At 47.2% G+C, this 26,327-nt stretch overlaps 1 protein-coding gene and 1 pseudogene across 1 annotated transcript in view; one reads left to right on the forward strand and one right to left on the reverse strand.

Moving 5' to 3' along the window:
- Window positions 1-26,327, reverse strand: part of DAP (death associated protein) — a 102,822-nt gene that overhangs the window by 14,864 nt on the left and 61,631 nt on the right. Inside the window, exon 3 of the mRNA XM_024356551.3 lies at window positions 2,509-2,551. Within this exon, the coding sequence (XP_024212319.1) occupies window positions 2,509-2,551 (43 nt within the window). The remainder of the gene's footprint in view (window positions 1-2,508; window positions 2,552-26,327) is intronic.
- On the forward strand, window positions 241-26,281 carry LOC134810052 (tigger transposable element-derived protein 1-like; annotated as a pseudogene).

Consider the following 26,327-nt stretch of genomic DNA (forward strand, 5'->3'; position numbering starts at 1 on the left):
TGTATGTGAGGAAGCCCCAGGCCAGCACCCACCAGCGTCCCTGCAGGAAGCATGGTGTTTCTGGGTGAGGAAGCTCCAGACCAGCGCCCACCAGCGTCCCTGCAGGAAGCATGGGGTTTGTATGTGAGGAACCCCCAGGCAAGCATCCACCAGCGTTCCTGCAGGAAGCATGGCGGTTGTATGTGAGGAAACCCCAGGCCAGCACCCACCAGCGTCCCTGCAGGAAGCATGGTGTTGGTATGTGACGAAGCCCCAGACCAGCGCCCACCAGCGTCCCTGCAGGAAGCATGGCGGTTGTATGTGAGGAATGTCCAGGCCAGCACCCACCAGCGTCCCTGCAGGAAGCATGGGGTTTGTATGTGAGTAAGCCGAAGGCCAGCAGCAACCAGCCTCCCTGCAGGAAGCATGGTGTTTGTATGTGAGGAAGCCCCAGGCCAGCGTCCACCAGGGTCCCTGCAGGAAGCATGGTGTTTGTATTTGAGGAAGCCCCAGGCCTGCACCCACCAGCGTCCCTGCAGGAAGCATGGGGTTTGCATGTGAGGAACCCCCAGGCCAGCGTCCACCAACGTCCCTGCAGGAAGCATGGCGGTTGTATGTGAGGAAGCCCCAAGCCACGGCCCACCAGGGTCCCTGTAGGAAGCATGGCGATTGTATATGAGGAAGCTCCAGGCCAGCGCCCACCAGCTTCCCTGCCGGAAGCAAGGGGTTTGTATGTGAGGAAGCCCCAGGACAGAGCCCACCAGCGTCCTTACAGGAAGCATGGCAGTTGTATGTGAGGAAGCCCCAGGCCAGCGCGCACCAGCGTCCCTGGAGGAAGCATGGTGATTGTATATGAGGAAGCTCCAGGCCAGAGCCCACCAGCGTCCCTGCAGGAAGCATGGGGTTTGTATGTGTGGAAACCCCAGGCCAACGTGCCCAGCGTCCCTGCAGGAAGCATGGGGTTTGTATGTGAGGAACCCCGAGGCCAGTATCCACTAGCGTCCCTGCAGGAAGCATGGCGTTTGTATGTGAGGAAGCCCCAGGCCAGCACCCATCAGCGTCCCTGCAGGAAGCATGGGGTTTGTATGTGAGGAAGCCCCAGGCCAGCCCCCACCAGCGTCCCTGCAGGAAGCATGGGGTTTGTGGGTGAGGAAGCCCCAGGCCAGCACCCACCCGCTTCCCTGCAGGAAGCATGAGGTTTGTATGTGAGGAAGCCCCAGGCCAGCGCCCACCAGCATCCCTGCAGGAAGCCTGGTGTTTGTGGGTGAGGAAGCCCCAGACCAGCGCCCACCAGCGTCCCTGCAGGAAGCATGTGGTTTGTATGTGAGGAAGCCCCAGGCCAGCACCCACCAGCGTCCCTGCAGGAAGCATGGGGTTTGTATGTGAGGAAGCCCCAGGCCAGCGCCCACCAGCATCCCTGCAGGAAGCCTGGCGTTTGTGGGTGAGGAAGCCCCAGACCAGCGCCCACCAGCGTCCCTGTAGGAAGCATGGGGTTCGTATGTGAGGAAGCTCCAGGCCAGCGCCCACCAGCGTCCCTGCAGGAAGCATGGCAGTTGTATGTGAGGAAGCCCCAGGCCAGCACCCACCAGCGTCCCTGCAGGGCAGGCGTGGACTGTGAATGTGTAAAGGAAGGTGGAAGTCTGTCCCTTGTGGGTGTTAGGGGGCCTGGGCAATCAAAACCAGGGAACGGCAGGTGGCACTGAGGCCCACACACTGGCAGGACAGCAAGAATGCTCACTGGCTCTGCCCCATGCCGTGAGACACAGGAACATGCGACTCCCACAGAAGTGACTTGGATGCTGCAGGGTTTCTTCTGCTACATCTGTATTTGTGACTATTTAAATTGGCAGGACAGAACCAAATCCAGGATCTTAAGTTCAGATGTGCCACCACAGCTGTGAGCCAGGCCTGGGACGCTGGCTGGGAAGGAAATGCACAGGGTGCCTACGAGACAGAGCCAGGTTCGGCCTGTCCAGTCTCAGGAGGGACTCCCTGTTTTCCAGAGGGATCAATGGGCTTCTGTGCCAACTGTGGGTGTGGCCAGGGTGGGGTCCACATGGGCAGGCTGGAGCCACACTTCTCTGGCTGGCAGGTTGGCTGGCTGCGGTCACAGCTCCACCAACAGTGGGCTGTCCCGAACACTGGCACTTTCTTCAGGCATCCTCTGATAAGAAAGTGAATGTTCTGAGAACAGCAGCCCTATGGACGGCAATACTGTGGGGTTCACTGTGGGGGTTCGCTGGCGAGGGTTTGCTGATGGGAGTTCACTGGTGGGAGGTCTGCGCTTAAGTCACAATGTTGGGTCTCACCAGACGGCGGCTCTGGAAAGGTAAAGGATGCGCGTCTGGCCTGCGGTCTGCAGAAGCAGCCTCTGGGGAAACGCGGCAATGAAGAGAGCCATGGCCACAGAGGAGATGAGCAGTGGTGCTGGGTTATTCCAGGTAGAGTTTAACAAAACCAGAAGCAACCAGGAGACTCCATGCTGCCATGCAAAAGCCTCAAACCCACCGCAGACGCTCCCAGACTTACCCGGGCGATGACCCCAGAGATGAACACAGTGGGTTTAGGTGGACTGGAAAAAAAGAAGGGAAAAGGCAGATTTAACAAAACAGTCCACAACAGGGGACACGGTGGCAGACAATGTGTATGTGGATGAGCCAGGCTGGAGGGCCTGGAGGCAGAATGGGAAGCAAACCTCTCCTCTGCGTTATTTGTTGTAATGATCACACTACGGGGCTCGGGAGCCTCCTTCTCCTGAGGCTAGCTCAGCCCCAAGTACGAGAGAGAAACAGACTGCAGCCAACTGCAAGTGAATTGCCTTCAACCACTTTCTATTTGTGTTTTTTTTAGGGACAGGGTCTCTGTCACTCAGGCTGGAATGCAGAGGCACGATCATAGCTCACAGCAGCCTCTACCTCCTAGACTCAAGTGATCCTGCTTCAGTCTCCCGAGTAGCTGGGACAACAGGTGTGCAGCATCATACCTGGCTATTTTCTTTTATTTTTGTAGAGACAGGGTCTTGCTATGTTGCCCAGGCTAGTCTCAAACTCCTGGCCTCAAGCCATCCTTCCACCTTGGCCTCCCAAAGTGCTGGGATTACAGGGATGAGCCACCGTGCCCAGCCTATTTTTGTTTTTTGGTTAAATCAACACATTTTTAACTATGGGCAAGCCCATTTATTTGGATTTAATGAGATCGTGAAACAGGCGCTTCCCTAAAGCAGGGGAGAAGTAGCTTTACATGGTGTGGACTTGGAGACTTTCTCACTGCCTCCTCAACCCTAGGCTTCCCCTTCCAGCGTCCTCACAGGGGAGATTCCAGAGCCAACACAAACCTCCCGTCCCCATCAATCCCTGAGCATTACAAATATAAGGTCCTTGGGAAACATGTCACCTCTTGACATGTTAACTCACACTGAGCTCACCCAAACTGTGGAGCATTGAGGGAATGGATGCAGTACAGCTCAGTGTGAAAAAACAGACAAGCCCAAACAGGCTCAAATCGCCAGCAGGTCTACCACCTGGAAACACACACTGTTAACGTGGGGCTATCCTCCCAGGCTTTCCTTCTATGGACAGATGTACGTGCTTGTCTTCTTATTAACTGTTTTCTTACAAAAATAGTTATACTGTTTTGTAATCTGCCTTCTGAACTAAGGCTATGGCAAGCATCTCTCCATGTAATTATATACTCTTCTGTACACTTATTTTTTATGGCTACGTGTGCCATAATTTAAAAACATCAGGACACAGTTTGAGGTAGTGGACAAGGTGTGTGCACTTCCAAATGCCTCCACCAAGAGGTACAGACACCCAAGACCAGGAGGTGAATACAAGGTCAGCCCAGCTGGGACAGCACGATCGATCGGGGACACTCATGGAGGTGGGTGGAGGGGAAGCATCTCCCTCTTAGTTCAGTTTTGCTTAAGGCCAGTCCTGCTGGGCAGAGGGGGTAGAATTTATCCCCTGAGCTCACCAGCCTGTCTCTTCCCAGCTCTGCTTCTCCTCTGCTGCCAGTGGTCTTTTTAAGGAATCCACTTGTCTTAGCTTTGTTTTGCTGCAGGCAAAAGTCCCAGCATTCCGAAAGTTCACTGACTGTTTACTTCCCCAAAGAGTTTACCAAAAACACCTGAAATTCCCCCAAGTAATTTCTGTTACTTCGCGACATTAAGAAACTTCAAGTTTTACTAAGCAGCACAGAGATGCCCCATACATTACCTTGGTTTTATTTAGTGTTTGTTGTGTGGTTACCCAGGTTGGATTTTTTTCCCCTTCCTTTACGTACATGATTTAGCTATAGGATTAATAGCCGGCCAGAAATGAGTAAGCTCAGCTCAAGTTTAAAAGTCCCGCCACGTGGTATAACTGAATTCATTTGGATTCTTAAAGCACATCCTGCTGTGATGGCTGATACCATCCACAGGGGAGGGCTTCCAGGGATTCAGGGCCAAGGAGTTTGCATCCAAAGCTCAGGAACTGTGGTCTGAATTCTAACATTTTAGAAAAGATTTGGAAAGGAATACACAAATGGCAGCACAAAGTTTCTTAACGTCGTTTGGAATGTTCTTTTAAACATCTAGGAACAGCCTGAAGCAGGGATGGCCCCACTCTGGTAGCGAATCATATAGTATCATCTTCAACAAGGCACAGCCGTCTTTCTGTAGCAGGAGTGCACAGTGGCTTCCACTGTCTCCATGTCTTATTTGTTTTTTAACCTGTTGAGGCTCTGAAAGGCGGAAATGCAGGACATCACCCCACTCCAGAAACTTGATATAAAATGTCATCCATAGAGAGTCAATCTAGTAAGAATACATGTATAATAAAGAGAATTAGCTTCCTCACCAAACTGAGCCCTAAAAGGTGGCTGAGGAAGCTTGAGTAATTATATACATATATAAACACCCTCCCCTCTACAGACATACACACACACAAACACCTTGTTTTATGGCATCTGCTTATTGCACTTCACAGGTAATGTGTTTCTTTAGGAATTGAAGGTTTGTGGCAACTCTGCATAAGCAAGTCTATGGGTGTCCATCTTCATTATTATTATGTCTGTTATGGTGATCTGTGGTCATTGATCTTTGATGTTACTACTGTAATTGTTTTGGGGCACCATGAACTGTGCCCATATAAGATGGTAAACTTAATCAATACTTGTCGTATGTGTTCTGACAGTTCTACTGACCAGCCATTCCCTGTCTCTCTCCTTCTCTTCAGGCCTCCCTATTCCCTGAGACATAGCAATATTGAAATTAGGGCAATTAGCAACTCTACAATGGTCTATAATGGCCTGGAAGTGTTCAAGTGAAAGGAAGAGTTGCATGTCTCTCACTTTCAATCAAAAGCTAGAAATGACCAAGCTTAGCGAGGAAGACATGTCGGAAGCTCAGACAGGCTGGTCTCTTGCACCAAATAGCCAAGTTGTGAATGCAAAGGAAGAGTTATGGGAGAAAATTAAAAATGCTACTCCAGTGAGCACTGGAGTGAGTGACAAGGAAGTAAAAGAGCATTATTGTTGATATGGAGAAAGTTCGAGTGGTCTGGATAAAAGACAAGCCACAACATTCCCTTAAGCCAAAGTCTAATCTAGAGAAAGGCCCTAACTCCCTTCAGTTCTATGAAGGCTAAGAGAGGTGAGGAAGCTGCAGAAGAAAAGATGGAAACTAGCAGAGGTTGGTTCATGAGGTTTAAGGAAAGAAGCTATCTCCAGAAGATAAAAGTGCAAGGTGAAGCAGCAACTGCTGAGGAAGAAGCTGCAGCAAGTGCTCCAGAAGATCTAGCTAAGATCATTGATGAAAGTGGCCACACTAAACAACAGATTTTCAATGTTGACAAAACAGCCTTTTATTGGAAAAAGATGTCATCTAGGACTTTCACAGCTAGAGAGGGAAGTCAATGACTGGTTTCAAAGCTTCCAAGGGCAGGCTGACTCTTAGTAGGGACTAATGCAGCTGATGACTTTAATTTGAAGCCAATGCTCATTTACCATTCCAAACATCCTAGGGCCCTTACGAATTACATAAAATCTACTCTGTCTGTGCTCTATACATGGGATGACAGAGCCTGGATGATGGCACATTGGTTTACATCAAGGTTTACTGCTTATTTTAAGCCCACTGTTGAGACCTACTGCTCAGAAAAAAAGATTCCTTTCAAAGTATTACTGCTGATTTATAATGCTCCTGGCCACCCAAGACCAAGTATACAAGGAGATTAATGTTGTTTTCATGTCTGCTAAAACAACATTCATTCTGCAACCCATGGATCAAGAAGTAATTTTGACTTTCAAGTCTTATTATTTAAGAAATAAGTAATTCCACTGGTAGATTTGGGCAAAGTAAATTGAAAACCTTCTGGAAAGAATTTACTACTATAGATGCCACTAAGAACACTCATGATTCATGGGAGGAGGTCAAAATATCAATATTAACAGGAGTTTGGAAGAAGCTGATTCCAACCCTCATGGGTAACTTTGAGGCGGTTCAAGACTTCACTGGAGGAACTAACTGCAGATGTGGTGAAAACAGCAAGAGAACTAGGATTAGAAGTGGAGCCTGAAGATGGAACTGAATGGCTGCAATCTCGTGATTAAAATCCTCAGGGATGAGGAGTTGCTTCTCATGGATGAGCAAAGAAAGTGATTTCTTGAGCTGGAATCTACACCTGGTGAAGATGCTGTAAACACTGAAATAACAACAAAGGATATAGAATATTACATAAACTTAATGGATAAAGCAGTGGCAGAGTTTGAGATGACTGACTCCATTTTTGAAAGAAGTTCTACCATGGGTAAAATGCTATCAAACAACATTGTATGCTGCAGAGAAATCTTTCCTGAAAGGAAGAGTTGATCTATGTCACAAACTTCATTGTTGTCTTTTTTTTTTTTTTTTTTACAGAGGGAGAGGGTCTCACTCTGTTGCCCAGGCTGGAGTACAGTGGTGTGATCTCTGCTCACTGCAACCTCTACCTCCCAGGTTCAAGTGATTCTCATGCCTCAGCCTCCAGAGTAGCTGGGATTACAGGCACACACCACCATGCCTGGCTAATTTTTGTATTTTTAGTAGAGACAGGGTTTTGTCACGTTTGCCAGGCTGGTCTCGAACTCCTGGCCTCAAGTGATCTACCCACCTTGACCCCCGAAAGTGCTAGGATTGCAGGCATGAGCCATCACACCTGGCCTGTTGTCTTATTTTAAGAAACTGCCACAGCCACTCCAACCTTCAGCAACCACTACCCCAATCAGTCAGCAGCCATCAACACTGAGGCAAGACCCTCCACCAACAAAAAGACTGAGCCTCACTGAAGGCTCAGATGATCATTAGCATACAGAATTTTTAAATTTTTAAAATTTTAAATTAAGTTATGCATTGTTTTTTAGACGTAATGCTACTGTACACTTAATAGGCTACAGTGGAGGGTAAACATAACTTTTATATGCACTGTGAAACCAAAAAGTTGTGGGACTCACTTTATCACAATATTTGCTTTATTATGGTGGCCTGGAGCAGACCCTGCAATATCTCTGAGGTCTGCCTGTACATATTCATTATTGAAACGCAGACAAGCAAAACAAGTTAAAATCACTTGTACTTCTGTATTACTGTATGTGTGTATTTATAAAGATTGACACACACAACTACTGTCCCATCACAACTGCTGAATGGCCATGGAGACTCTGGAGGCTAAAGGAGATCCCCAGCAATGAGGGTGGTCTACCCTGTGAGTACGCCACCCTTTGCAGAGGTGGAGTGGAACTCCAGGACGCAGAGGCGCCATCCAGCAGCAGGGCGCCAGCCTGGAGAGGCCTCCATGTTGGGTGTTCCTGACAGGCTCCTTGGTTGAGCCCAGCCCCACTGTGTAGTAGCTGCCACGTGAGGCTCTCAGGGGACCTGGCTATCAGGAGTCTGTCTCCAGCACTGGTCCCCTGTGTGCACTGAGGACGGGAGTCTGGAGCCCAGGGGCCTGCCACAGTCCTGCCCTTCCTCCCTGCCCTCGGTGCTCCTCAGAGGTGGTGTCCTCTGGGCGTCTCCTGCATTGATCACGACAAGGGTGGGGTTCTATGCCTCGAGTATGTACCCGGAGAAATGTGTGTGAACAGTGATGATATGAGATCATGACAGCTCTGCTCTAGCCTGAGTGCTGGAAAGCACACACGGAAGCTGAGGCCTAGAAACCAGCCTCTGACTCCCGGGGCACGCTCTTTCCTTTCCTAAACCCACATTTAGCACCTCACTCCCATGTGAGCTGCTCAAGACACTGTCCCATCGCAACTGCTGAATGGCCATGGAGACCCTGGGGGCTAAAGGAGACCCCCAGCAGTAAGAATGACCCTCCCCCCACAGGCCCAGCTCATTCCAGGAGTGTCCAGGGCCATGGTTGCAGGTTGCAGAGTCTAAGAGTCCACAGGAGGCATTCACAGATGGCGCTGTCCTTGTGAAACCCCACATTCACGGAGATAGCTCCTTTGTGGTGAGTCATGACTGAATCTGCTGAGCTTTAGTGGCTTGGTGGATTCTGCTTATAAAGACAGAGGATGTCAATGAAAATCATGCTAGGCTCAGCATAAGAAATGTGCCTCTGCCAACCATTGGGTGGCGAGGGGTGAGGTGAGGCCCGCCGGGTGCGACGATGAGCCAGGGACTGGTGTCCTTTGTGCTGCATCCTATACAAAGTGGCTAGTCATTCTGCTGGATGTGGTGCTGGCGACTTGGCTGAGTGATGGCAAGACTGAGGGTCTGGTGCCGCAGTCAAAGGGACTCACTCAGGATGGAAAGGCCGTGAACTTGCCCTTGTGCACACCTTGAGGGCTGACTCTGAGCTGAGGAGCAGGGACAGGGAATGTCACTCAGTGGCAAGCTTAGGTCAGAGCAGTCTTTTGGGGCACAACCAAAACAGTGTGCATTCCACCTAATTAACCTGGGGAAGAACAACATGAAGGCCTGAGACTTCATCCTGCACTGCTGTGCTCCAGCGCCCCCATCTGTTTGGCACTGGTAAGAAATAAGGCACTGAAAGAAAAGAACCCCATGTGTCCAGCACTTCCGCAGGCGAGGTCCTTGCTTTAAGACTGCACTTTTTACACAATATTCAAGAATTGTGTTGCATGAGAAAGTCTTATCGAGCCTCAAGAGGCGACTCGGCGGGAAGTGACAGGACACCAGACTGAGGGTCTCCTTTAGCTCTGGTCTGCTCAAGGCAAACGTTCTTCCTAAAGACAGTCCAAGCTCTCCCTCCCTTCTAACTTCGCTTTGAAACCCCAGCCAGCTCAGCAACTAATTACAAAAAAATTATGTACCATTTTAGCCATTTTTAAGTATACAGTTCAGTGGCATTAAGTATATTCATATTATTATGCTATCATCACCTTTATCTATTTCCAGTACTTTTTCATCATTCCCAACAGAAAGTCTGTCCCCATTAAACACTAGCTCCCCATTCTCTCCTCCTCCCAGCCCCTGGCCATCACCGTGAGTTTAACTGCCCTAGGGATCTCATGTAAGTGGAATCATACAGTACTTGTCTTTTTGTGTCTGGCTTATTCCATCTAGCATAATATTGTCAAGGTTCATTTATGTTGCAGAATGTGTGGGAATTCTGTTTTGAGGCTGAATAACATTCCACTGTACGGACAGACCACATTCTGCTTATCCATTCATCTGCTGATGGACACCTAGACTGCTGCGAATGGTGCAGCTATGGACGTGGGTGTATAAATATGTGCTCGAGTTTCTACTTTCAATTATTTTGTGTGTAACTCAGAAGTGGAATTGCTGGGTTATATGGTAATTCTGTGTTTAACTTTCTGAGGAATCACCAACCTGTTTTCCACAGCGGCTGTTCCATTTTAGATTCCCACCAGCAACGCACATGGGTTGCTATTTCCCCATATCCCTGCCAACGCTCGTTGTTTTCTGTTTTGTTTTATTCTGTTTTTTTGGATAAAGGCTCTATTCTAATGGGTGTGAAGAAGTATCGTACTGTGGTTTAGATTTAGCAACTAATTTTAAGAATAAGCTTCCCTGCCACAGAATAATAAATATCAATCTGTATTGATCATTCATTAAAGGTCTTTATGAACCAAAAGTCGCCCCCAAAATTCTTCTCTAAAACTGAAAAGGCCATAATTGGCTGTAAGGACATATGGCAGCTGCCCATGAAAAGACGGCAAAAGGCAGGCCTCTTCCAAAATGTCTAACAGCGATATGTATTTTCATGTAACTTGTCCCGTGACAGAGCGTATGTTGTGTTGAAGGTTTTCATCAAGTTTGGCCCAAAGGCTTCAGAGCCCAATCCTTTTTTCCAACTATAATTAACAGCAACTTAAATTGGCAAATAATTATTTATGATGTTTATAAAGTAAAAACAGTTACTAAACTCTTTGAGATGTGGTAGCTTGAACAAAATCTCACAAGCGAGAAACCCCAGTCAAAGGTCTGGGTGTAAGGCTGTACATGCAAAACACACCTATTTTAAATGCCATTAGGCTTCCATGCAAAGTATAACCTACATTTCTCCAGTCTAAGAAGTATGATAGCTGCTTTGAGGATTTATTTAATCTGATGAAAATCATTCTGACAGATGCTGTTTTGAAGATGCAACATTATTTTCTCTCAGGAAACAGAGAGTGAAAACTATCAACCCTGCCCGCCCCATATCCTCAGGCCTTTCCAGACTTTAAAAACTACACTTATTTAAATTGAAAAGAACTGCAAGCCAGGCAGAATTAGCCAGGATTAGAATCCAGATAACACTTCCTATACACTAGCAGAAACTGCAGCTTTTTCACACCCAGACTAAGCAGCCACCTGATGTCCGTGCACGTGGGTCTCTATTGTCCATCTGGCAAGGACCACATCAAACTCTTAAAAGGACCCTTTGTCCTTAACAGAAGTTTGCTATTACTTATTTTCTAAATTTTCTTAATGAAGATTTATACCTTTTTGGCATTCTGTGGAAACTGCAGACAGACAGGATAAAATGCCAGAAACGCTCAGTGACTGAGTAACCCTGTGGAATGCAGATATCATCAAGACTGAGTTTGATGGTCTCATCTTTAAAGGAATGTGGAAAGGGCTGAGAAACCCAAATTCATAGTTTTAAAACTTCCCTAAACTCCCAAACAGCAACTATTTAACTCTACCCCAACATGTAACTCATATAAAAATTGAGAAGACTTAACATTCTTTTGTGTTCTAAGGCTTTACACCCTCCCTCATCATCGCGGTGCTCTGACAGCCTGGTTTCTGCCCCAGTTCTGAGAGGTGTAAAGCGATGCACTCTGTGAGTTAGGGCTGGACAGGAGGTTCCCTACCAGGCAGACGGCTGCTGCAATCTATACCTTCATCCTTTCGCAGTTGAAAGCTTAAGGGCCTTCAGTGGGGGCCGCCTGGATGTCTCCCAGGTGGGCCGGATTCTGTCTCCCTGCACTTAGTCCAGCGCCCATCCCAAGTCTAACGCTCTTCCACAGGACAGTCCTTTGGTATTTGAAGAAGGCTACCACAAGCCCCCAGAACATCCCTTTCCCAGACTCAAAGGCATGATTTCAAATTCCTTCACTCTCTCAGCTATTCTCCCAACTGCATTCCAGTGCGGTTTCTAGAGTTTTGCCTAGAACTGTACGCGACACCCCACATGTACCTACTCAGTCCCCACAGGACACCGATATTGCAGTAATACTTTCCCCTGGGCTACAGAGAGCAGGTCAGCCAGGAAATGAATCCGGGCTCCCCAAAAGGACCGATTGCTAATAATCTTCAAATAGGACTGCTACTGACAGGCAACTTGTGAACAAAGTAATTTGTATCTGCTGCCCTGCTCCAGCCTGGCTCACCACAGCTAGTTTTGTGGGGTCCTTACCCTTCTTCCCTTAACCCTGGAGAGCTTCTGCACTCTTAGAAAAATGCAGTGCCCTTCTCCACCCCAAAATAGGATTCTGTGCAACAGGGAGGGTCCGATGTGCATCTGACTGGTCAGCCTCTTCCTTCCCAAGCATCCTGGTAGGGATTAGGGTCAGCTTAGTTACCACGAAGGTGCATTCTGGGATGGGGAGAAACATGCATGCGCATGCGCACACACACACACACACACACACACACGTGCGTAGTAGTAGTGAAACTGGGAATCTGGTCAAATCTCTGATCCCACTGAAAGTAATCAAAATGGCAGCAAAGGCATTACTGGAGAGTTGTATGTAACAGAATCATTTTCATGTTAGTTTTGACCTGGGTTCATGGAAGTCTACTCAAGTTATCCTCTGCAAATGCTGTCTCCTTTTCATGTAAATGTACTCTATCAGCAGGAAGCGTGTACACAGAAGGCAGGGACACATGGCCTTTAATAAGCCACTGGTGCTCTATTTTCCCTAAAGGATAGAAATGATCTCAGGTTGATAAAAGCTACTGTTTATCAATCACCACTATGTACTATGGACCAGGTGCTGAGTTAGGCGCTCCCCTTAGAAGTGCTGTATCTAACTCTCTTGGTCCTGTGAGGCAGGAACTGTCCATTTCACAGATTAGAATGGTAAATCAGAAAGGGCCAGTCATTTGCCCAAGGGTTGCACAGTAATAAGTGCTGGGAACCAGACTTGGAACGAGGGCTGTATAGTGCATGTAATCTTGGCTCCAAGCCCAGTCCCCTCATTTTAAAGGGCTCAGCAGCCTCGAGTTTTAGCTTGTCTTCTGTATACGATTTAGAGATGCAGAGTTTTAAGGTAAGCAATCTAAATGTAACCTGAGAGTCCTTTATTCAACCAGACAGTACAATATATTCAAATCTACCTAAAGATTTACTTTCTGACTTGATAGTGGATTTTTTTTCCTGAAAAATGATCACTTATGTCTCTAGCATTTAACTAGCATACAAAGCACTTCCACATAAATCATTAGCTCATCTGAGTTCCTTCGGCAGGTGATGTTCTATTTTACGGAGGAAGAAATGGTGCCTCAGAGAGGCTGGAACCTTGCTTGGGGTCCTGGGGGTGGAGCCCGGGAGGAAGCGCAAGGGCTGTGCTCTTCAGTCGGGTTGTCTGAGATCTCCACCATCTCAGACGACTCTGTTCCTCAGTCTCGGGAACAAAATGCAGGGGAGGCTTCAAACCATTCAACAGATTCGAGGCAGCCGACAGGGCCAGAGACGATTCAGAACCAAAGAAAGGATGGACCGTGGCAAATGGACACCATGAGTGTGGGCTAGAGTGTTGGATGATCCGGGTTCAAATCCTGACTCTGCCAGGGACAAGCTGGTGAGCTGGTGGTTGACTTTTCTGAGGCTTAGTTTCCTTGTCTATAAAACTGGACAGCAACAGACCCTACCTTCTTAGGTGACTCTATATAAATGTGCATACACACACACACACACACACGCACATACACACAGCAGAAAGCAACAGATTCTAAACAGGGTCGAAACAGAGTTTCCGAATTTGCTTCTAGGCTGCCTGGCGGGCTCTGTGCTTTCCTGAGGAGGGTGGGCAAAGAGACTGCTTTTCCAGGGTAATGACCTTGAGAACTGGGCCGCACCTCAAATCAAACCCTCTGTCAGTGCAGAAGAAGAGGCCCTTGGGCCTCACCCACTGTGTGCTGATGAAAGGTAGTCACAGTGTGTGCTTAGCACTTGTGTAACAGAGAGGACACGACACTAGAGCACTGCAGTGGGAGGACGGGGTACCCTCGATCAGCTTCTGCCCATACAAAGTGAATGGGGCCGGGGGCTCTTCTCATGCACTGATGAAGGGGGTGACGTAGGTTGTGGCCCAGCACATGCGCTCATTGACCGGGAAAAGCAGTCTCCTCAGGAAAGCACAGAGCCTGCAGGGCAGCCTAGAAGCAAATTCCAAAACTCTTGTTTTGACTCTGCTCAGAATCCATAGCTTTGTGCTTCCAGAGTTTACAGAAAATATATTCCCAGCTGGGGTGACTTTTTAAACATTTCCCAGTAAGTCGATGGAAAACAAATCCGTTCCTGTCATTTTTAGTTCTTGAAATACCTTCTTGGCTTGGTCTTAATTTATTTGGGCTATTAATTTTCTGGACAGCAAAATAATAATTAGCATGGCTGGTGAGCAGAGGGAAACGTCTCACTCGACTGCACCCAGACATTTCTGGATAACGTCATTCTTCAGAGTGTGACAGTCGAGGCTGTCTCCCTCCTTCAGCCTGGCTTCAGCACTGACAACATTTCCACAAGATGGCACTGCTGGTCCTCTCAGCCCGCGAACGCTCCGGCCAGCTCAGCCACCTCAAGGAGAAATGGAAGCCGGCCAGGCACTGCAGGCGAGGGCTGCTGGCACCTGGGCACGAGGGTGCCCCTTCTCCCCAGGAGTGGCTAATTGTCACGAGTCTGACCAAAGGCATATAAAACTCAACTCCAGTGTCGTAAACACAATTCTAAACCCGAGAGAAAATAATCTGGAACCTAATTCCTTCTAAATTTGGCATAAGAAATTTATAACATTTTTCAAAAGGGCACAACCAGAGGTGCTTTTCTAGGGGAGAATGCTTGAGCTCATGTTCACGTTGGTCTAACAGCACCTTCTTTGCAGTGAGATGCTGGTTTCATACAACTGGAATCAGCCTTCAAATCCTTCAGTGAAGAGGCTGGGACGGCAATCTGCCCCTTCCTCAGAACTACTGCTTCCAGGACACTGTGATTTCAGGACAAAACTTCATCCCAACCTGTTCTTCTGGGTCTGGGCCAGGTCTGGGTCTGTGTGGGAAGGATGCTCTCATTTGGGGGTTCTGAAATATTTCTCTCCAGGTAGCATTCCACCCACAGATATTTGGCTAATTGTTGATCCAGATGTCAAAACTTCACAGAGATTTTTTTTTTTTTTAGTTAGGAAAGGCTAAACCCCCAAGTTCTGAGTGTGTTGGGTGAACAGGGCTCATCAGTAGATGACATGTTCCACACTCTGCATGTAGTGTGAAAGCCACAGACTGGGAGTCTGGTTTAAACAGGAGGGAACCTTCATTTTCCCTCTAGACACAGCTCCAGAAAGCTCCTGTGTGCCCAGAACTCTTCCCATTCCAGACCACTTCAGCTTCTGGCGTGTGGATCTTCCCTCCCCCTCCTCCTGCTCTTCCTTATTGTACCTCTTTCCCTGGATGCAAAGAAGGGGAAATAACAACAGGAAGTGTTAATTACCCTTCTCACATCTTATGGATTTAATACGTAGTGATGGTCCTGGGCCACTGAGAGTCTCAAAATTCATCACATATACAGAAGCGACCACATCTGAGGGGCACAGCCCAGGCACCACTTCCTGAAAGTGAGCCAGGGAATAGGGGGTGTGGCGGGGGGGAGGCCTCAGCCTGGTGTAGAAATCCCAGACATTCTGCTGCCATCTCCACAGGAGTCATAGGCGATTCAGAACCACAGACAAAAGCAGTGTCATGGCACGTTTGAGGGCTTGGGCTTAGGAAATAGATGGTTCTGGGGTTGAATCTCAGTTCAGATGAGCAGCCTCTCAAAGCCTCAGTGTCCATCTGTAAGATGGGAATGATTCCTACTTTGTAGAATAGGGAGTTTAAAGAAAATAATGTATTCACTGTGCTTGGAATAGGCCTCCACTGACAAGCTCATGTTTAGTGGCAATAAGTAATGAATTAGTTTCCTATGTAAAGAGAGTCTAGAAATTGCTTTTTGTCTTCTAAAGCATAACACTTCCTTTCTCTCTCTCTCATTTCTTTCAAGACTGGGGAATTTCAGAGTTTCTCAGGGCTTCTTTGAAGAATGCCAGCGGGCCCACCTTGAGTTTCCTCACTCCTTTGTTCTAAGCATTGCGCTGTGCCATGGCGCAGGGTTTCAGGGCATTACTATGAGAAAAGGTTCCCCCAGCACCAAAGAGTGGGAATCCGTGTCCACCTCCACTGCCAGCAGCCTGAACAATTCAAACAGTATAAAGCAGCAAAAATGACTGCTTCCTTTCCTTAATGAAATGTTCCAGAGAAGGTAACTTTTAGGAAGAATGTAGGTTATCATTAAGGGCAAGGGGCAAATTTTAAAAAAAGGGTGCGTGTTTAACTACATGGCAATGTGGAACATACTGGGGGGAAGCCTGCCTAGGCTTAGCTCTAAAGCTACATTGTTGGGAGACCTTGGCTGTAGGTGGGCCATCTCTAAAGACGCTAGATCAGGCATTGGACATAGTCCTTTGCAGTATTCAGAAAGGCTCCTGGCACTGCCCTAGGAAGTGCCTGCTCACCGTGCTTTATTACATGGTTAGCTCGTTACAAGACAGATGCGCGGCTGTCCAGCAGGGCCTGAGGACAATTGGTATGATTATTAGTCTGTATAACGATCATCTATGTATTAAAAACTTTACATGTTGCTTGATTTCAGTATGTAACATTTACCCTAAAAACCGTTCCATCTTTGATTCTGAACACGTCCACGCTTTAGAGTCATTCTTTGGAATTTCAATTATGGGGAGGTGCTGGTGACTGCTTAATGCTGATTAGACAGGTGCTTTAAAAATCACTCTATTTATTGTCTATATTTTGAAATGCAATCTTCAGGCTCAAGGGTCATGTTATAAATGGTTTAATTTTTGGGAGGTGGGTGTCCATGGTTCAAAGTACAAAGTATTTTAAATAGGATAAAACTATGGTGGCTCTAAAAAGGAAAATGATCATGTAGGTAGAAAAAAATCCAACAAGACAACTGTCATTGGAATTCCTATTAGAAAGAAGTACACATTAATCCAATACAGACACCAAAAAACTCATCTGGTCTGAGTCTACTTCCATCTCCGGAAGCACAGGTGGCTGACCTTAAATGGGACCAGCTGTCACTAGGATGTTTTTGTGTCGAACCCAGCAACAGAATTAGAGAGATGCCAGAGTTAACTTGCACTGAGGATACTTTCCAGCCAGGTGTCTGGCTGGAAAGTCACGGAGCTACGCATCTAGCAAGAATCAAAGCCTGGCCTGTGAGAACCACGCACAGTGTGGACTCAGGTCAGGGACACTGCGTGATGGACAAGGGCTTTCTGAATTCCTGAATTCACCAGGAATTATGTCCTTAGTCCACCTTTACCACACACAGCAAGGGAGGGAGTTGGTGAGCTGAGAGCACAGCTACTCACCAGCCAGCCAGGCTGATGCAGTAAGTGTCCTCAGTGGTCTCTGGATCTGCAAATTCAACTGCTACCTGACTGGAAATGCTAGCTCTGGGGACCCTCCTAAGGCCCTTCCTCAGATCATACCAAGTACTTGGGCCTTTTCCAGACTTAGCAAATAAAAAAAAATAAAAAAAAAAAAAAAAAAAAGAGAGAGCAGGGTCAAGTAGACAGAAAACTAAACTCACAACCAATTCTGCTTACTTTCCAAAACCAGCTAGTGAGTTGGGATAACTTACATTCAACCCAACAACCCTACCTTCACCCACGTTTATAGCAAACACCGCAGAGTATTAGAATAGAATGGGAGCACAGCAGGGCAGGCTGTGGTATAGACCAGCATCAAAGGCCCCTAAAGTTTGGGTTTCGAGAAATGCACTGTGAGCCACTAATTAAAGTCTTCACTCACTCCCTGATACTGACTATTCATGATGCCCTGATCTCTAGTAACTGGGTCTCTCCTGGGTAAATTAATATTCAGGGCCCTAAGGTTTATTGTGGTTTATTTATTAGTTGGTTTCATTCATTTATTCACACACATACTATACATATATATGCAGAGTGTCATCCTATCTATCAATCATCTATCTATCTGTCAACAAAAGTTCTCTGAAAAAGGAATTTGGAGGAAAGAGACTTTATTCCAGTGAACAGTTTGCAAACCAGGGAGACACAGCCTCCAATATAAAATGAAGGTATGTTCCAAAGAACAAAGGAAGGCTTGGGTTTTAGAGCAAAAGTTCCCACCCAGGTTCCCAATCAGGTCTGTTTATTCAAATTTTAAAAAATGAAATTTGCTTAGTTCTGATTGGCTGATACGGCTGAGTACTGGTTGGTTGGTTCAGGTGAGCTCTAAAAGTCCCAAAGATAAAAAGGTGCAGGTTTGGGGGCGATCTCAGCATACCTGTATGACCCCTAGTCGGCAAATGGCCACTTGGCTCTATTTCAAATCTGGACCCAGTGAGCCACTAAGGATCTATATTGGAAGACTGGCCTTCCAGGTTCACATTTGTTCACATCTACCTACCTACCTACCTACTTACCTATCTGTCTGTCTGTCTACGGTGTTTATAAGTATCAAGCATACCTGAAAATAAGGAAGCATTTGCACAATCTCTGGAGCATCTCCTACTTTTTCCTGCCTGTCCAGTTGCTGGAGGGACATAGGAGCTTGTCTCCGCTTCTTATCACTGTCACCTTCTTCCTCCTCTCCACTAACAGGCATTTGGTGTTCACACACTGTATAGGATGCTGGGTTAGGGACTGAGGTGAAGACTGGTCCCAGAGGGCTCCCTAAATAGCAAGAGGCCAACAGGCCACACCTGTGAGGTTTACCAGAAGCTAATGCGAAAGCAGGTCACCATGGGTTTCTGGAAAAGTGGGCTGTCTCTATTTTCATGTGGCCGGTCTCTGTGGCAACCACATGAAAACTAAGAATGTCCTTATTGACAGGAAGGACTTCCACAAGACTGATCCTCCATCAGGGATGAGAATTCCCCCAGAGCTATTCCTGAGGACCTGCAGGGAACCACAGAATCTCTGTGAACTTGGTTAATGAGCCTTTCCAGAGAGGAATGAAAGGGCAGGGGCAGGAAGCAAGGGGAATGTCCAGAGTGTGCTGCACTAGGCCCCAGGCCCACGGCTCTCACTCCTTCCTGCTTCTCCCAAAGGTTCCCTGGGGTGTCCCCTGCCTTGAGGCAGCTTCCTTTGCTTTCCATGAGGACAACCAGATAATATGCTTTACCACCAGCAAATCTCACCAGTGAAGATATCTATGTGCCCTGTTATTCACAAAGTGAGGAGGCAGATGCTGGATGATGGACAGAGCAAGCTGCGACCCTGAGGGCTCCTCTCTGAGCTGAGATGCACCTGGAGGGCACAACCTCGAGCATGAAGAGGGTAACCAGAATGGGGCCCTGGGTGGGCCCCTCCGCGGGCAGGACGTGACATATTTCTAGGGAGCATTAGGGCTCAATGGAAACTTTGCACTAAGACGTCAGAGGGGTATTGATGTGTAGTGTATAATCCTCACTTTGAGGTGCTATGTACGCGTAGACATCTACATGAGAGCCTTCCTTCTTCCACATGGCTGGGCAGATAAGTCCACCCACCTGACTTCTGAGGCCCACTGAGAAGTGACAGAGAGTGCAAGAACAACACAGGTGCATTTCAGGAGAAATGCCACCACCATCTATCTCTAAGGACAGCTGCAAGCCACTCTGCAAATGTTAATGAATTAGAATGCAAACTAAGGTTGGGGCCAAAGGAGGAACTGGAGGCTCTTTATTCTCCTTTTCACATCTGCTGGGACCTGTAGGAAGGGGAGTCGTTAGGGATGGGAGAAGGGAAGGACATTTTCAGCTGAGGCACAGGTTCTGGTGGGGAGTTCTCACTGGCACTGTGGAGCCCCAGGGGCAGCGTGGATGTGTGGGGCATGGTAGTCAGCGTGCATGGATCTGTGCTCACCACCACTGTGCCTGGGCGCTTCCATCAGGTAAATATTCACTGAGCAACCACCCAGTGCCTGCCCAGTGCTAGGTGCTGGAGACCCAGGAGCAACCACCCAGATGGGGCCGGCCCTGCTGCGGCACGCGGGTGCTGGGCTCTTTGCAGCATTATAGGACTCAAGGCTGACTTGACCTGCTTTGCAAACTAACCCAGGGCCCTTGTTTCTCTGGGTCACGTGCTATAGGTAAGATGGCCCTACTGTTTTACATTCTGTTATCTCAAACCAGAATACATTGGCTGACCAGCACAAGGCAGAATGTGTGAAAACAGAACTTTCCCAGAAAATCTGGGCCATGGGGCCCCTGCTCTGAATAGACGGGTGTGAAATGCCTGTGTCTGTGCTGTTCCATTCATCTGATGAACAAGCTGTCACCTTAGAAACCAGAGGGAAGAAGCCCACAGAGAGGTGAACACCCAGGAGGCAAACCATGGCATCTGGCTGGGGCATCCGGGTACTTGGTCAAGACCTGAAGCAACCATTGGCTATGAGGGCTTATTTCCCAAGGAAACAAAAAACGCAGTGTTTAAAGTGAGATACATGCATAAAGCACCCAGAGAAGTCATCTGCCTCTGTGTTGCTTGTTTAATAAAGGCAGGTGAAGATGGAACAGGAGCACTAACTCACAACACCGATTTAAAAGAAGTCAGCTGTATCATGGAGAACGCAAGTCAAAGAGGAGTTCTTTTCAAGCTCAAGATGCAATCTGCTGCTTTTCCTCAGCATTTGCCTCAATAAGGAACCAATTTGAATATTTTTAAACCCAGCATCTTTATGGTTCAGTAACGGGGCTGAGAGCCCTAAAATGGTTTTCAAGGATATAAGTACAAACATACTGTGCATTGTAGTTTCCAATAATGATTGCAATGTCAGATGACATTGTATTTGTCTTCTATCAGTTTCTTAAAATAAATAAATAAATAAAAAGGTTGAGGGGGGCGGGGGGGCAGTGGGTGGTGCAACCTATCCCCTGCCATCTCATCTCTGACCAGTAGAGGGAGAATGAACTTCATTCAGGGCAGCAAATTAGGCCTCAAGTTATCCCTAGGATGATGGTTATGTCCCTGATTCCCTGGGACGGTCTGGGTTCAGGCATTGGTCCTGGTGTTATTACTAGCAGTGCTTTCTTTCACTCTCAAAGCATGTCAGACTAAATATGCTGCATGGTCACTCCAAGCTGAGACACAGAATTCTGGTATGATCCTCAACTTTTCCGGGACTCTTAAGTTTCATTTTTCATGGAAGAAATGCTCGGATTGCCTATGCTTGGTTCCACCTTGATACTTGAGCCAGCTGATAAACAGCAACTTCAAGGCTGGCTCATGTTCTCTTTCCATCACTTTCCTTCCCCTCCAAGGGCAAGACTTACACTTTCCCAGCTGTGTTGCCGTAAGAACTTCCCAACACGGCTTTAGGCTTATCACAACACGGCTTTAGGCTTATCACAACACGGCTTTAGGCTTCTGCACGCATGGCTCCCCTTCAAGGTCAAGGACCATGGTGGAATTTGTTGTGTGCCCAGCGCCTGGCACATGGTCTGGTGCGTACACATACTCAACAAATGCTTTGAGCACCAAATGACATCACCGGTCAGCGACCCTCAGCTTAGCACAAGTTTGTGGTCGTGGCCAGGCAGTGAATGAACCAGGGTGCTTAGCTGGAACTGTTTGTTGCTCATTTCTTAGGAATGAGTAACTCTCATGCCCTACCCGCCTCAAAGGCTTGCAAAAGAGCGATTAGAGATAGTGGATTTATTTTTGTGACCCGACAATCTGGCTGAGCTGGATCTGCTGGCCATGGGTTGATATCTGGAGTCCCCAAGCAAATGGGCCCTTCCTCCAGCTTTTGCTAGACTGACCTGGAAGATTGGCTTTTCTCCCTCTTTAGAAGGAGCTCAGGCTAACAGGTACTTCTTCAGATCTTTTCAAGGCAAACTTGAGAATGGTGATAGAGCCATGAGCTGAAGCTTAAATGATAAGCACAGTTAGCTAGAGGCGGTAAGGAAAAGAGGGATGGGGTGTTATCAATGACCACATTCATGAGCCTGAATTAACGAATTCAACAGGAAAAACTCCATCTACCTTCTTTATGGCAACTCCTGGCAGCTGCCAACAACAGCTGGATGGCTTTGCAGGACTCTTGCCTAAACCAGAGAAAGACTAAGGATCAAAGGTAGCTCATCTTGTTAAGAAAGCATGTCTTTTTAATAAAGTGCGATGTCACTCATGACCAAAAAAACCCTTGCAAAAGGGACAGTAACATGCAGACAGATGTGCACCCTTACCCTGAGCATAAACGATCTGGCATGCCTTGCCTCCTCAGCCAGAGTCTCAAATGCCTGAAGAATCTGGGTCTTAAGTTTTCAACTTTCGTCTCCTTACCTAAGGTTACTCCACAATTTCTGGGTTTAGTCATCTGCAAGTGAGTGCTGGGAAACAGCCTGTTTCTGTTGATTCCCCTTATCACCAAGCACCTAGGAGCAGGAGCCAGCTGCAGGCTTCTGTGAGGAATGACTCACTGTGGGCAGTAGGACACACCTTACAAAGCAGGGGTGCTCCCAAAATAGGGAGCTTACTCGTTGGGACACAATAAGATGTTTTTCCCTTTAGAAACAATATGGATGATGCTTAGGTTCCTAAACTGTCTCAGAAGACACGTAATCCAAGCGTAGGCTGTGAAATGCTAGTGTGCTGAGTTGGGGCTGAGAGCTGGGCCTGGCTGGCTGTGGGCTTCTACAGAGTAGTTGCAGCCCTGTGCACAGGCAGGGGGGGTGTCACAGACTCGCATGTGGGCAGGTCTGTTTGCTGCGCATCAGGTGCTTTAAGCTTTGGAACAACTGTGCAGGATTCTATTTTAGTATTCTGGAAGCATCATTGAGGAAGTAGTCCAGTGAAGTTAGCTCTAAAAAAACTCTTTACTCTAACAATTAAAAGAAATATACCAAAGGATCCATAAGGGATGAATAAATTATTAAACTATTAAGAAGTTGCTATAAATATGCAGTGTTAATTCAATAATTCATAACGGACTGGTACAACAAGATTTTTTAAGGCTCATAAAATACTGCTGGCTTTGGCAGTAGCTAGTGTCCTGAGGCTCATGCCAATTGCTTCTTTACACAGCAGCCTGGGTGTGGGGGGCACAGGGAGCCTTCCCCTGGCTGGCTGCCCAGGGACTCCAGGTAGAGGACAGCGCAGGGCGTGGCTGTGGGGATGTGCCTTCACTGCCTCTCCAGCCTTGCTGGGGGCCAGGCACTGGCTTGTCTCTATGGCTTCACAAAAAATGCAGCAGCGGTGAAGAGGGGGAGAATTCACAGCACCATGCTGTGGCAGAAAGCAGCATCCCGAGGGCTGGGCAACCTCTTGCCTGAACCCGGGAACAGGGCGTCCTGCCTGTCAAATACCAGCCAGCCTGGTGACCTTCATCTCCACAGGTGCCTTTGTACCCCAGAGTTTCCTTTATAGTCCCTGATGTCTTTTACCTGGAGCCCTTGGGGCTACATAGGTTTCAGAATTCAGGATTTTTCAAGTTTTATAAAGGCAATATGTTATAAAAATCATATATAGTGAACAGTTCTGGAGGAGCTTGGGCAGCACCCCATATTCAAACCCATTAATTTTTCTACAGCAAAATGTATGGATATTACACTAAGTAGGATTTAGGGACCATAAATATCCTCACATCAGCTCAATTTTTGCCACCATGAGTTTCAGTGTGAAAACATAAAGCCCCCTGCAGTTTTCTGAGTGCTCTGGAATGTGTATTTGCCTTGGAGACATGGGCACTTTCCGCTCACCACTTCCTATGTGTCTCTGTGCTGTCGCTCAGTCTGCTGCCAAGAAAGGGAAATGGATTAGAAACAGGTAAGACGGTAAAACTGTCAGGAGGTAAAAAGATTACTCCTGGATTACATGCAGATGCCATGGTCAGCTCTATACACTTATCTGTATAGAGTAAAATTGGATTCATTCAATTAAGTGAAACTCTTGGCAAAGCAGAATAGAACAAATGTAATCAGGGAATTTTCCCCAAATTGTATCTTGGCCTTTTCTGGGTTAATAGAACTGAGCACCAACACCTGTCTTCTGTTTGTGTGGCCTTTCACTGATTCTAGAGCCCGTTGCCTGTGATCCCTCAGTCTTTCCTGCGCAGTGTACAGGGCCAGGAGCCCACAAGCATCACTGACCTCCTTTTCATACAGGTGAGAAAGCAGCTTAGAGGTAGACAGTCCCTGTGGTCGAGGGAATGGGAGGAAGTGGAGCCAGGACAAGCACCTGGGTCCTCAAACTTTCTGGCTAGCTCTGGTCTTCCTACACCTGTCGGATGCAAAACCTCAGAATTGTGGCCCAAAATACATTCTGCCTGGCTCTCATCCTGCAATGCAATTTGAGTAACCTGTGGTCAACTAAATTCTGGAAACACTACTTCCTGTATCCTCCTCTGAGAGACTGAAATGCCCCTTAGTGTACTGGGGCTCTGAGTCATCTTAAGGAAACCAGATTAACTTCATTTCACCCATTTCCTGAGTGCATTTGAATCGGGAAGCCTTTTGGGCAGAACTTCCATTAGCATCAACCCACCGTGGCCCACACTACACACGGTTGTGACACATGTATTAAAGGCTGAGTTTCAATTGTGTTCCATATTTTATGTAGAGGTGAAGGTGGTTTACACATTTTGGAAAGAGTTTTACCTCGGAGGCTAAATAGGGGTCACAGTGATCTAGTGGGAGGCCCAGGCTAGGGAATCCATTTCTCCATCCTCCTTTTCTCCACCACTGGGTCACGTGCTGTTTGGTCACTGGAAGGACAAGTCTGTGTGGCAGAAGCCTGGGCTCTCTCCACTGCTGTGTGAGAACAAGGCTGTGCATTTGGCCCCAGCCTTTCAGCTGCCTTGTCATTTGTGATGAAACAGAAGCAGTTCCATGCAGGGCCACATGCCCTCATGGTGTGTACTATCTGGGCGAAACCTGTCAGACAATGGGCATTTTTCACAGAGAAAGGAGAACTCAACTTTGGTCTAAGATGCTCTCTGCCCTCCTGCAGTTTTCCTTTCCTACTCAGTATCATCTTTCATGGGGACAGAAGCAGATTTAAACGTAAGGTGCAGTCATACCTTTGAGTGCTGATTTTCTTTTGTTATGATTTGATATACCTATGTGTTGGAAAATTCCAGAAATTATGAAATCCTTGGTTAGGTGGGTATGCTGGACCAGGTGTGCTTGGTGAGACATTAGTTCCATGAGCCATAAAAAAAGTGACATTCCTTTGGGGATTTACTGCCCCTGAATCATGTGAGAGCCCTAGAAACAAAGCATTTCTCAAATATGCATCATTTTAGGTAGATGAGAAAGAAGCCACAGTCACCTCCGCCCTCTGGACTGCAGAGAGCTTAGCTCACGTCGGCATTTGCATCCAACAGCACAACATGGAAAGCAGTACACAACAAGAACAGGCAGAAGTGTCTTCATAAACACATTTTGCCTAAATATTCTGTATTAACCACAGCCATCCACTTACAGGGTGTTAGGATAACTTTTAGTTCTAGGTGCTTGACTATAAAATGATGGCAATACATCAACTACTAATGAACATACTACTAATAATAGCTAGTATTTCTTTCTGACTCTGGGCCCAGAACTATTCTATGTACTGGAGACACATTAACCCATGTAATCTTCACAACAGTCAGCTTAGGTAATATTATTAATAATCACAGTTTACAGATAAGGACACATGCACAGAGAGGTTGAATAACCTGCCTAAGGCTACACAGTGAGTAAGAGGAGAAGCTAGGAACCAAACTCACAAGTGTGACACCGAAGCCTGGGCTCCTAACTGCAGCTGATGCTTTCAAATCCAAAACTCAAATGCATTAACGCCTTATATGGCTTGGGCACAATCTTGAGAATTTATTCAAATGTTACCTGGTTTGTCAGAAAATCGGACAGAGACGGACTTGTTAAGACAAACTCACTTTACCAATCAGTGACGAGGCAGTTGAGAAACATTTTACCTGGAAGAATTTCTTGTCTCTTGTTTATGAGACAAAAATGATGATGGGATTTGATAAGGACACACTTTTACTAACCTAGAAACAGTATCCAAATTTAATACATTAAATTGTACCTAATGAAGAGGCCAACAGATGTGTGCACCTGATCCTATGCTGTAGGTGGGAGCACTGCCCTCGAGAAAAGGGCTCAGCATTCCAGAAAAGCCCAGAAAAACCCGATGCACATGGCATGCTTCAGGTCCATCTTCATGAACAACACGAACATCCTGTGTCCTCCCCTAATTAGGTAACCTGGTCACGCGCTTCCTCCTTTCTTGATCTGAATTCCCACAACTATAAGAGGGAAGGATGGCAGGCTAAGTTCAAAACCCACATGGAGAAGTCAGAGGGGACTGGCCTTAAAAAAAGCCATGGGTCTGTCCCCAAGTCAGTCGGCCAGTTTGCAACGTCTGAGGTGGGTGGGGCTCAATGTCAAATGAATAATGAAAACTCAACTGGGCGTTTACATTTAAGCCAAGTGCTATGAAGGGGAAGGCCAAGGTGCTAAAGGAGCACACAGCAGGGGTTTAAACTGGTTTGGAGGGCCAGTGAGATTTCAGCTGATATCTGAAAGGTGTAGCTTAGTCAGCTGAGCAAGTGTTGAGAGGCAGACATGTGGGTGGGTTCGGGAATGGGAGAACTGTCCAAGGGTGCATTCTGCCTT

The sequence above is a fragment of the Pan troglodytes genome, chromosome 4 (genome assembly GCF_028858775.2).
Source record: "Pan troglodytes isolate AG18354 chromosome 4, NHGRI_mPanTro3-v2.0_pri, whole genome shotgun sequence".
NCBI lineage: Eukaryota > Metazoa > Chordata > Mammalia > Primates > Hominidae > Pan > Pan troglodytes.